This window comes from Panthera onca, chromosome D1, assembly GCF_046562875.1.
Source record: "Panthera onca isolate mPanOnc1 chromosome D1, mPanOnc1 haplotype 2, whole genome shotgun sequence".
Lineage (NCBI taxonomy): Eukaryota > Metazoa > Chordata > Mammalia > Carnivora > Felidae > Panthera > Panthera onca.
The window spans coordinates 46825812-46839395 of NC_138348.1; the positions used below are offsets into that span (position 1 = coordinate 46825812).

Genomic DNA, 13584 nt, shown 5'->3' on the forward strand with positions numbered 1-13584 from the left:
CTTTTATTATAGTCCCATAGGTCCTGAGGACCTTTTTAAAAATGTTCTCCAGTCTTTTCTCTCTGCTGTTTAGACTGGGCAATTTCTGTTGTTCTATCTTCAAGTTCACTGAATCTTTCTGCTGTCTCTTCCATTCTGCTGTTGAGCCTATTCATCAAGTTTTTCACTTTGGTATTACATTTTTTCAGTTCTAAATTCCCCTTTCACTTTTCTTTATATCTGTGATTTCTTCCCTGAGATTTCCTATTTTCCTCATTTGTTTCAAAAAGTTTGGGATCTCCCACTGAAGTATTTCTATAACTATTTAAAAATATTTGTCATATAATTCTAACATCTGTCATTTTGGTGTTTTTATCTATTGATTGTCTCTACTTTCATTCAAAGTAAGATTCTTCTGGTTCTTGTATATAGAGTGATTTTTTTTTTTAAATGAAACCCATTTTGGGTTTTATGAGATTCTAGACCCTATTTGAATTTTCTGGTTTACTGGCTTCCTTTGACACTGCTCCAGTGAAAGAAAAGGTTCCTGCTTCATTACTGCCAGGTGGGAGAAGTCCAAGTTTCCCACATGGCCTCTGCTGACCTCTGGGGTGGGAAGGGGCTCTTCATTACTGCTGGGCAAGGGTTGGGATTCTGACTGCTCAGTAGGCCTCTGCTGATAACACCTTGGCTGTGAGGGGAAGGCATGTCTCATTACAGCTCCCCTGACAGCCTCCACTGACACCATTGGTGGGAAGGGGCTACTCTCCTTACTGTTCAAAGATGGCAAAAATCCTGACTCTTCACTAGGTCTCTTCTGACATCACTCCAGTAGGGACAGAAAGAAGCACCTCTTTACTACGAGGTAGGAGTGAAGGCTAGGCTCCCCATGTGTCTCTAATGACAGTGAACCAGGGGAACAGGAGAACAGTAGTGGGAAGGTTTGTTACTGCCCAGCAGGGATAAAACTCCTGCCTACCTACTCAGCCTTCTCTGAAAACTACCCAGGCAGGGGGCTAGAAAGCCTAGTTACAACTTCATGAGAACAGAAGTCTGGGCTCCCTACTTAGCCTCGGCTGGCATGAGTTAAGATGGGGGCCACAGTCTTTCTGTGGTGTTTGGCTAGAGCAGAATGGTTATTGCCTAAAAGTTTTCTGCCTTGCTAAGCTGTCCCTTTCCTGGTCTTTTGGCTGGAGACAGCAGGCTTTTCAATCTGTGCCTGTTCATTTCCAGGTTGCCAGCTTCTTCAGTTCCAAGTTTGGACTATATTAGGCGAAAAGAAAACCCAGGGAACTCACCCCATGTCATTCCTTGAGTCCTGAGGTCCCTAGTCTTTATGCCTTTTCTCCACCTTTCAGAGTCTTCTTATGTTTTATTTTATATATAATGTTCAAGACTTTCAGTTGTTTTAGCAGGAGGAATAGGGCAATGTACATCTACTCCATCTTCCTGAAAGCAGAAGTCCCCACTTTTTAAACTGGTTCCCACTATGTCCAACCACACAAATTCCTAGAAAAATGAGGGTAGAGTCTGTGGAAGAGATTTTTCTTTATGTGATGCTTACATATTTGGACAAATATGGACCACTCCACCATCCAAATGAGTTATGTGGCTAAGCCAGATATTTAAGAATGTCCAAATCATCTGTTAATTCAGGGTAGAACCTATGGTATAAATTTGTGCACACTAAACACTTGAAATGCTTATGATTCCATAAGTACTTATGAATTAAATAATGTTGCATTAAAAACTTTAAAACAATCATTAAACTATGTTTACTTATGGAACAGAAGTCTTTCACACAATCTGATCTTTCCAAAGACACTTATAAACCCAATTTCAGACTTCTGAATACATTTTGTGATAATAAAGATATTTAAATGTACTTACCTAATAATAGAATAAAAGTATATAAATAGAAAACGGGTCTAAAACAATACCTACACAGAGTAGGCAACTCAATAAATATGTTACATGACAAAAGATATACATAAAAATACAGTGTCGAAAATTTACCATTAAATAGACAAGCTTCTCCCTAGTTAATGTCAAACCTATGAGGCTATACCATTTTTGCTTAATTTGTGAAATATGCTGCCAGTAAGAATTAATACTTCCAATTTTTATCTATTATTAGCATGTATTTAGGACTATCTCATTATAATAATATATTCTCAAATGTGCTTAGCAATAAGCAGATGCAAGTTTCTTTGATTATGAAATTTAGAGAGATTTGTTTAGACTGCTCTAATCAACGAAAAGAAAAGGTTCTAGTTATCTCACAAATCATTAAAAAAATTTTTTAAAGGGTAAAAAAAGGAATTTTTGTTAAAATGGTAACCAAATGTCCCACAGTAAAAGAAAATTACAGTTAAGTAAATTTCTCTACTACAGGAAACCTCAGGGCATTTAAAATAAAATATGTACTGTTAACTTCTCAAAGAGGATTACAGTTATACCATTTCCCAAATTTAATCAAAGAGGCCTCCTAAACTTCTATTAAATCCTGTTGGAGATGGAGTGTTAAAAAGAACTCAATCTGAGAGATAAGAGAATGGCAAAAGAACCATGAAACACTGATTCCCACTTGGCCAGGCAAAATGAAGACCAGCAATTTAATAAATACCACAGCTATAATGACTAAAATGTAATTCAATAAAGAAAATATCATTAAAAGCTATTTTAAAAACCACAGGCGATTCTTAGCACTCATTTAAAAAGTAGTCTGCTATCAATCATGCTGAAAGATGACCATAAAAATTTATTATAAATGTCATAATGATAAATTAGCTAAGTGCTAATTCCATTCCTATTTTAATCCGAAATATTACTCTCAAGTTAAATTTGTTTGAACACAGAGATAAAACAACTCTAGAAACTGGATGTTTCAGATGAAGGTTTAAAAAAAAAACTTTAATTTTTAATAGAACCTCACACTTAATTGTCTGAGATTAAGCATCGGGTGTTACCCTCACGATATATACGTGTCTATTATATCGTGGCTCATTGAAAAGAATATACAGTAAACAGAACACAGAATTATCAATGTACGTGTAAGTATATACATGTGTTTATGTGTGTGCATATATCCAAGAAAGAGTCCGTTAATAAACGTAAGAAAATAAATTTTAAGAGTTCAAGTCAAATTAAGCCAAATATTAAACAGTCTGAACGAAATTTAACTAGATTTTTTACAATCCACATTTATACCTAATTCTTTTTGAAAACACATAGAATTAACAAAATACACAATGGCAAGCAGTGATATAAAACTAATTTTAGATGGCTGTGTGATGCTTTCTGTGGCTTCAAAAGTGTAGATTATAGGTTTTGAATTCAGAAAATAATGGGAATTTACTTACCTCTAACTAAAGTTCTCTGAAGGTAGTATCCTCCTTAGAACCCCTATCTTGGGTAGTTCACCTGCTATAATTTCCCTAAAGAGATTCCAGCAAAATCTAGCAAGTTTTAAGTTCCCTTCTGCAAGCCCTATTAGCGCATGCATGTGTGTTATATAAACTTGCTCACATAATTGCTTCATAGCTATAACTTCCAATTCCCACTGAATCAACACCACCACTATCCATGTATCAGTGGAGGATACTACCTTTGGAGAATGTCATTTAGAAATGTGTCTTTTTTCACTTCTCCAGAAGTATCCTCCAAATCACTCCATTGCTATCTCTATCACATACTTAAGAGAGTGGTGGTAAATCAGCAGGTGAAAAAATAATGACAAAAAGATTTAGCTAAGCAATTATACTTGCTGAATACTCAAATATATGCCAATATAACAAAACAAACAGCACCAGCTTCCTCAACATTCAATTAATATGTAAAAAAACTAAACTGAACATTTATGTGAAAAATCTTTCATAAAAAATACTTTCATAACCAAAGCAATGCAGAAAAAATTGTCTTTATCACCTGAGACTACCAAATATTTTCCTAGTATATTCTGCTAAAGTGCCAATATTAAAAACGATTAGGAAATAAGTATTAAAAGATAAGAATTTTTCAATATGACACTTCGACATTAAACTAAAAAATAAAAATCAAAAATCAAAACAAAACAAAAATGAAAAACAAAACTAGCCACTTACACCAAGGCCAATCTTCTATACCTAGAATGGCAATTTACAAAGGGTAGTATTAACAAAATTTCTCAAATCTATTCAGGAAAGGGTCTGAAACACAGTGCAGGAAAGAAGACTTAATCTTACACTATTCAGAAAAGGTCTTCTACTTTGGATTTCCATGGACTGATTCCATAACTTCTTATAATTTCTTGATAGCCATATGAAAGTAGGAGAAAAAAGCAAAGGGAAATAATTGTCCTAGAGGCTAGAGGAACAAATCATACTAGACGCACTATTTTAGAGGATAAAAGTATGGAGTAGCTTTAAAAACACTGATTTTTAGCTACAAACCACCATCAGCTTGATAACAACATAAGTAAGGCCCAAAACAAGAGGACTCTGAAAGTCTCCCCTGGCTCCTAATAGATTCAGAATAAATGTTTCTGGACATTCTAATTTTAAAAATCAACTTAAACTCCTTTCCATGGCTCTCCTTTTGTGTAAGTAAATACAATAAAATACAATAATAAAATTATCAAAAAGCAATTAAGATATAGATAAGAATGAGAAAATCTTAGATAAGCTCCAAAGTGGATTCTCAGTATATAAATAATTAAGCTAATTTTAATCAATCAATCAATTTACATCTGATTCTTCAAATTACTGTGCTTCTACAATGCATGATTTTAAATTAAAGAATAGGGATGTTTCCTTTAAAAAATGTGGCCTCTGTCTATCATAAAAACCAGAGGTTATTTTCCCAATTTTAAAAAATGTATGGAAATAGGCACACAAAACAAAAAGTACTTTGATACAAAAAAATGGTAACGAAATAGCATTTATAAAATAGACTATTTATAGGGGAAAAGGATAAAGTGAGATAATCTACTCATCTATCAGAAAGAATAAAATACTAAACCATGAGGCCATACATTTGCATTCACTTTCCTTTTTATACATGCACTATTAGGACTCACTGAAGGGTCAAAAATCTTCTAGATCTTGCTAGTTTAAGAGCAGGAATTACTAACAACCCAAGAAGGTGTATCTAGGATGATACTTACCTCACAATAGATTATACCACTGTGCTATTATGTATTCTGTGTATGGATACACAAGCAGTCAGCTGAAAGGTACACACCACACTAGCAAATGCTTGACTGGACCCATAAGGCCGGATGACCAATGGAATATCAAGATATGTGTCGATTCTCCAGCCCTCATAACCACATTCCAGACATCTCACGTAGTCCTTCAGCTTGCCTTGATATAGTTCATTTATAAGATCAGCCTAAAAATAAAAACATTAAAAAGTATTCCTTAAAATTCATTTTTAAAATACACAAAACACAATAATACCTGCTTTTAAAAATAAATTTCAAAGGATATTAATTCTTTATTGCTGAAGTTGTGGAAAGCTTTAAGATTTATCTAAAAGTCTAGGGGCACCTGGGTGGCTCAGTCGGTTAAGAAGTCCGACTTCAGCTCAGGTCATGATCTCGCAGTCTGTGAGTTCAAGCCCTGAGTCGGGCTCTGTGCTGACAGCTCAGAGCCTGGAGCCTGCTTCGGATTCTGTGTCTCCCTCTCGCTGCGCCTCCCCCATTCTCTCTCTCTTAAAAATAAATAAACATTAAAGAAATTTTTAAAAAATTTATCTACAAGTCTATAAAAAATGAAGTTTTGACACAAATCAACTAAAAATCAATAAAAATAGATTAACACTAATTTAAGAATCAATGTACAAAAATTAACTAGTTCAATTCTCTTATCACTAAAAACTCCACTACTAAAATATGTTTTGTTGAAATCAGTTACCAATTTATCATACTATTAAGCTTCATATTATCTTTTCATTAGGATGAGAATACATCTATCATTTTAGGCATGTTAATACTTACATAGCTAAATAACCAGCTATTTTTATGGCTTTATACCTGCATGCCACCACTCTCACAAGAATATATTCTGATTTCTAAACTCGTATCTTCCAGCTCAAGGTGCAAATAAAACTTTAACTTTCAATACTAAACATAAAACAATTTTGAGGGGAAACATACTGCAATTTTTTTAATGTATAGAAGTTAAAAAAAAAATCTTCAACTCCATCTCCGTCAAAATATTCTCATTTAAAAGAATGGATCTCTCACTAAATCCCCAAATTTAGCCAAATGGGGTTCTTCTGGCCCAAAAAAAGGCAGTTAACTCACTAAGTAAGGACCCTCCAGTGAATGTCTTGCTTCAAAATTCTTATACCAAAATTTGGGAACGCCGCAGGACTGCCTCAGCTGATCTTAATGGAATTGTTGACCCACAGAGAGACACAATAAGGGGAAGAATAACTTCAGACCTATGAAGAAGAAACTGCCCCTAACACCATTTACATAAAGTTACTAAAATACAATAGGACTATGTAGAGAAACTAGATCACTATGTAAACTTAAAATTTTTTCAGTATCTCTTAAGAATAGAAAAGAAAGTGTATTAGTCTACCTCTTCCATAAATTTATCTCTCTTCAAATATCTAGGACTTACATTAGCATTAAATTAGGACCCAACATCATTGCCTATACTAATACCATTTATATAATGAAGCCTTCTTCATTCATGCGCCCCAGTCATATTTGATTATGTTTTCTACATCAGGGAGGGCATTTCTAAATGGTTCAAACCAGTGTTTTTCAATCAGTTTTGGTAACAACCCATAGTAAGAGAATAATTTATATCACAATCCAGTATATCTAACTGTAACAAAATTTGCACAAAATAATATTTACCGTTACTTTAGTGATGTTCTCTTATATTTTTCTATACTATTCCATTTTTTTAACTGTTGATGTTTATTAACTAAAATGATTTCATAACACACGAAAGGATCACAACTTCCAGTTTGAAAAACTCTGGCCCAAACCATCATAATAATTCTAATCAGAGGGCAGACCCTCCAGGCTATCTTCCAGATTAGTATCCCTTTTTTATCCCTGTGATCCCCAGTCATTAGAGCTAGTATAAACCCTCTTCCTTACTGAGTTTTGAGCCCCACCCACCCAGTTCAACCTAACTCTTCATGTCACAGTGATATATCTAATGCTCTCCCCACCTCTAACATGTTCTTTTTCCATTGGAAGAAAAATAGAGTCACAGATTAACAGGAATCCTAAATGTCAAAGCATAACTCTTTGGTCAAATGAAGGTAATAATCAATATACTTAATCTGCTATAGATATATAGTTTACTTAGTAAATATCTGAAAATACTGTTCAAAAATCATCCCCAACACACACACACACACACACACACACACACACACACACACACACACACGAATTACACAGTTTTTAGTTAAAAAGAGATCATCTAGATCACAAAACCCAACTTCCTTATTTTAAAGAGGAGGAAACTGAGGTCTAAGGTGGTTTAATGAGGATCTGTATGACTCAGTTAATGTCCAAGTGAGAACCTAGTACTTTCAATTCCCCTTTCAGTACTTTAACAACTGGACTATTCCCAAAGTTTTAAAACATTTCAATAGAATAAAAGTCACTTATGAATGATTTATGATAAGACATTCCCCTCAACCCAAGATGAATTACCTGCTCTGTTTGTTTCCATTTCTGTTCCAAAGCATCAAACATGACTCTGCACAGTTCTTGTACGTCATGCTGCTGCCAAGCTATTTTAAGATAAAATTTAATTAAAAACAGCAACGCATTTAGCATAACAAAACATCAATTTGCTGTTTAAAAGCAAACTGTCAAGAACATGGAAAAGTCTACACAAAATAATTCTAAATTAAACAAAGAACACAAACTATACATTATAGTGATGAAAAAGTAATCACAAGGAAAAGAATCAAGAGATCTTAGTATTTTATAAGTAACACACGCTTTATGGTGCTATGATATTTGCTATTTTTGTTATGTTTTACTGTAGAGTTAAGAAATATATTAAGAAAAATCTAGGACAATAAACTTTAAAAGTTTTCATTTAAGTACATAAAAGTAAAATTTAACCAAACTTACTTTACAAGAAAATTTTAATTGTTCAAAAACTTACCCTGAGAACTTAAATTTTAAAAACAAGTTATTTCTAAGTCCCAGCAAAAAGCAATGAAAAGGTTTATGGTAAAGTTAATTAACTGTTAATACATATTATTTATAATACTGTCTCCCAGAATTCCTTTGAATACTAGAAACACTTATCATTACAAGAGAATTAGTACCCTCACTACTATCCCATCCAAAGCTCCTTGTAACGTCTGTGGTTTCAATTGCTCTCTTTTTGCTGGTTTGTAACAAAACAAAAAGCCTCTGAAGTTGATATGGGATACTTGTCACTGGATCTTCTTCAGATTCTTCAAATTCCCATCTATTGAAATAAAATATTTGAAAATTAGTTATAAAATATTTTTATATTCTTAAAACATCATTAATGTTAACATCATATAATGCAAGACCTTTGAATATTAACTGAAGCTATTATTATCCAACAAAATAGTAGCCTTTCTCTAATTCATAAATTCAGAAGAAATTTAGACTTGAACAAAAAAAAGGCCTAAGAAGGCAACACAAATGAAAGGCAAAGCTCATCTAAAAGTAACCACAGAACGTGAATCTGATCAAGACTCTTGTCCTTATTATTAATTCATACAGGGAACAGAACAATATTAAATGACACTATGGCGTTCAACTAGCAAAATCCAAACTGTGGAAAAGTACAGGAAAAATGACATCAGTTTTCAATATATATCTTTTCAAAAATTAACTGTAAGGAGAAAAAAATACGGAAGGGGATTAAAATAGATTAAGACTCATAACAGTTTTACTGTACGGCTCTTGTTTGGATCCCGATTTGAACAGATTGTTTAAAAAAAATTATGAGGCAATCAGGAAAACCTCTGCACTGACCCGAGAGATAATTTACAGATGATGTGATGGGGGTGTGCTTCCAAATAATCAGAATGGAGAGTTTTCCATAAAAAAGACTGGTCATGAGTTGATAAAATCCAAAGCTGGGTGATGGGTACAGAGGGATTCATTACAATGTTCATTTCCACACGTAGACTTAGATGATGAGCTTACATATGAATGTAAATATAGTGCTGTCTGAGCAACACAATCAATGTTAAAAGTTCTAAGAATACTTTAAATACATATCTGCAATAATTTCAAGGATACTGTATAAGAGTAGCACAAAAAAAGGAAAAATCAGTTAATTTGTACTTTGAAATGTCTTAAAAAATAAGTTATGTATACCTTAAAGAAAATATACAAAACAAGGGCATAGTAAATGTATTATTAGATACTCACAAAAATAACTGTCTGACTTTTAGAGTTTATTTAAATATGGAATTTCTTTCAGAGAGCATTTTAAAATACCTAGTGTATATACAGTCTTTTATAAACATACACACACAGACACACACAGTCACACACACACACACACACACACACACACACACACACACACCCAACATTATATTTTAATTAGAAACAAAGTTTGTAAGTTTAAAAAGATATCTTTGTTTCTTAAACTGAGAAGTGAAAAGAAAGGAGAATATGGTTTACATATTCGGATTATCTCAAAAAGCAGACAACAATTCTTTATAAAGATGTTAAAGCTAGGGGAACCTGGGTGACTCAGTCTGTTAAGCGTCCAACTCTTGATTTCGACTCAGGACATGATCTCAACAGTTTGTGGGATTGAGCCCCAAGTCAGGCTCTGCACTGACAGCTGCTTGGGATTCTTTCTCTCCTTCTCTCTCTGCCCCTCCCCTGCTTGGTCTCACTCTCTCTCAAAATCAATAAATAAATAAACTTAAAAAAAAATAAAGATGTTAAAGCTATAAGTGAGGGAAGCTTAAATAAAGTAAGCTTATCCCCAATGTAAATCTTATTAATTTTATCCTTTGCTAGTCTACATTTCTGGTTCTCTCTCTGCACAAATTTTTCATATGCCAGTCTCTCAAAAGATCTTTTTCTTAAATACTAATCAAGGTGTGTCTTTATGAAGTGAGAAATGCCCCAAACTTTACAAATAAGTGTAAGAAGGTAAATTAGATTTTATTAGTTAAAACCTATACTTTCATTCTTAAATCAATTTTATTTATAAAATCTTTTTGAATACTCACTTATATAATGCATTCCTAAATTCAGGAGTCATAAAAAGTGTCTGCAAAAGGCTGTTCAAGTAGCAAGTCATTGCTTGGTTTACTAATCCCACATATCCTTTAAAAAGAAAACACAAATACACATAAATCAGCATTTACATTAAAAATAACAAAAAGAAAGCTTAATAAGAATTGAATGCACAGTGAAAACTGACAGACTACGGTTACTAAATTGGAAATTATTTTAATTTTTCAATAGCACCTAAGAAAGACTTTTTTTCTAAAATGTGCTCTATGTAAAAACCTTGCTTCGCAGAACAAGTGAGGATATCTTGTTTAATGTCCAGAGATATGCATGGGTATTATCTAGCATTTAATAAAATTTAAAGAGGAATACTTCAATATAGGTATGTTTAACTGACATAAAAATAACCTTTGTTCCCCAAATTTACTTTAATGATCACACACCCAAAATAGGAAAACTGAACTGAACCAGCTATCTCTTGCTATCAGGCCCTATAAACCAATTCATGCCAAGAATTAATAACATAGGAGATAAATTCATTATATAAAAACTCGGAGTGACTTCCTCTATTTTAACAAGTCCATGAAGTATGAGATTCTATACATCAGCACACTCTGCAAGAGTAACTATAAAGTAAAAAGAGAAGTCAAAAGTAGGGAAGAATAGAGAGAGGGAGGGGGGAAGGGAGGAGGGAAAAAAGGAGAAGCATATAGGAACTTAAAATTTAAGTGAATGATTAGAATTACTCAGCTTCATAAATCTGATTGGACATGGCTACCACTGTTGGAACATTTTTGGAATGTCTCTTTTGAAGTAGACTTCAGGCCCAGTTTATGAGATACACATACACAAAAAAAATCAGTCTCATCATTTTAGTTTGCCTCATTATGTGAGGAGAATGTGGTAAATACTTTGCTTAATAATTAAGCTTATTCACTCCCACTTAATACTAAATGACTTGGGTGTTTCAAAAAAACAAAAAACCTTCAATCTTTTCTCAGTAGATGCTGAAGGTGTTCACTGAAGCCTTTTAAAACACTTTTTCAGCTTCCCAATTATCAAAATGTCTTGAGAAATGGTAGGCTTTGTGGATAACTATATTGCCAAAAATGATGAAAGGACAAACAAATATTCATGCTAAGCCTTGGTCAATTGTGGAAAAGAGGAATAGACTCCACATTATCTGCATGGTTCTAAGAAGATATCGAGTAGCTACTCTGGACTACGGTTCAAGTTTTGATTTCTAATGCCTTTCATATTAAAAATACTGTGTTTATGTATTCTATTCTACATTGTTACAGAATTATAAACTGCTTCAATTCCTAACCACCCCCCACCTGAGTTGTTCTCATAGCAGCCTGTCTTTAATCCATATCAGAGGCTTCAGCTCACTGTCCAGTAATGACCTATTTGCTTGTATGTCTTCCCCATCAGACTGTGAAGGGAGGGATCAAATCTGATTTATCTCTTTATCCTACTACTTAACACAGAAGCAGGTGAACTTAAGGGGAAAGTGCATATGACTTAGAAATAACACAAGTCTATAGGATATGTGGCCTGATTATTCACAATGAAGCATATTTCATTCTCAGTTATTATACACAGATTCTTCCCCGCAAACAACAGTGCTTTGACCATGAGACCAGGTTGTTCTACTTTTCCCGGCTGAGGTTGCCTGGAATTTCCCTTCTTTTCCATCTCCTTCCCCCAATCCCTCAACAGTGAAGATGACTACTACTACGGTCCTTTGCGTACCTATAGACCAATCATGTATCATTTATATGTGACCTTGTTTCCCTTCCCTGGGCTTAAAAAAGGGGTGGTAGGAGAAGAGGGTTTAAAGGAAGGAGTAACAGCACTTAATTATTGCCATCACTCTTTATTTTGTCATTAGCAATAAAAATCATATAGAAAAACCTATGGTCCTTTGTACCTGATTTAGCACCATATTTTGCAAAGAATGCAGTGTCTCACATAAAGGCACTATTTTCCAAAACTATGAAGATTTCAGTGATACTAATAAAAGTGCTACTGAATAACAGAAATCTTGTCATTAAGCATGTCTAAATCAACAAACTTAAATGACAACTGTTACCACGTGGGTCCTATATCTGAAATAGCTGTGAATCAATACTATAAGTGTGAGCTAGTAAGGGAAAAGATGAAAACATGCCATTCTGTGAGGGGCACATGCAGAAAAAAATCCTGAACAGAACCGGCAGGTAACAAGGTAGGCATCAAATAGGCCAAATGAAGTAGGATGTAACAGGCCAACTCCTGGAGCTGATAAAATAATTCTTAAAGAAACCGGCCAAGGACAGTTATCATGGATTCAGATAATGGAAGCACCCTAGTTACAAAGTTTCTAATCATCTGCAAGTCCTCATTAGCCTTCAATCCACTCCTTGCCCCTTAATGTTCATACACACAATACCCCATCCCTGTCCACCCCTACCACCTCCTGTCAAAAACAGTGGCTGGCTACGGGAAAGTTGGTAGGCAGGGGAGACAGGAAAGAATACACCAAATCTCCAAACCTCTTGCATTATGGAGAAATGTGTTCCTAGAGTCCTGAGTCAAAATCATGACAGTATCTTCCAATAAAAACATTTGGTACGTGGTACCAAGATTTACAATAATTTAAGGAAAATGAAATTTCAGTAACAAAATTATTTTTGAACCACAACTCCTTTAGATGCTTATAGACTATTTTAATTCAGAAAGGCAGTACCCCTAGAACACTAGAGGGAAAATGTAAAGGTAGGGAAAAGGAAGGGAGTAGAGGTATGTGAGAAACAATAATTGGAAATGAACGCTACCATTACATGACAGTGTAGATTAAAGGCCTCTAAAATTTTTTATATTAAATTTCAACATAGTAATTCAATTTCTGAGAATTTACCCTAAGGGAATAATCAGAGATAAAAATAAAAACTTACGTACAAGAATGTTCATCATAACATCAGTAATAACTAGACAGCTTAAATATCTAAACTATACAATGGAATACTGTTTTTAAATGCTTATCATATAGTATTAAGGAAAAAATACATACAAATCAAAAAATGCTCGTAACCTGATACCCCCATTTGCAACAGAAATAAGCAAAATCACTATAAGTAGTTTCTGCTAGTAGTACTGTGATTTTCACTTTCTTCATTTTAAAGTATGACAATGAACATGTATTACACCTGCACAATCAAAGAAAGAACTTTTTTTTTAACGTATAAGTTACTCTGTAGGAATTTATGGGCATCATAGAGCCGTAGAATATATAGCACAAGGCAGGAGTTCTGTAAATACTCCTATTAAAGGACTAAGTTGGTTGTGAGAATACAAAGCAAATATTCCAAGAATCCTAATTTGTTAAATCTGGAACTTTCTCAAAGTATTCC

General features: G+C 33.9%; 1 protein-coding gene across 2 annotated transcripts in view; it reads right to left on the reverse strand.

Annotated features, from left to right (window-relative positions):
• Nucleotides 1–13584, reverse strand: part of USP47 (ubiquitin specific peptidase 47) — a 106928-nt gene that overhangs the window by 46663 nt on the left and 46681 nt on the right. For both annotated transcript variants that reach the window (XM_060606017.2, XM_060606018.2), the window contains 4 exons: nt 10186–10282; nt 8278–8423; nt 7649–7728; nt 5200–5349 (listed from right to left, as the gene is read on the reverse strand). In XM_060606017.2, coding sequence (XP_060462000.1) covers nt 5200–5349; nt 7649–7728; nt 8278–8423; nt 10186–10282 — 473 coding nt within the window. The remainder of the gene's footprint in view (nt 1–5199; nt 5350–7648; nt 7729–8277; nt 8424–10185; nt 10283–13584) is intronic.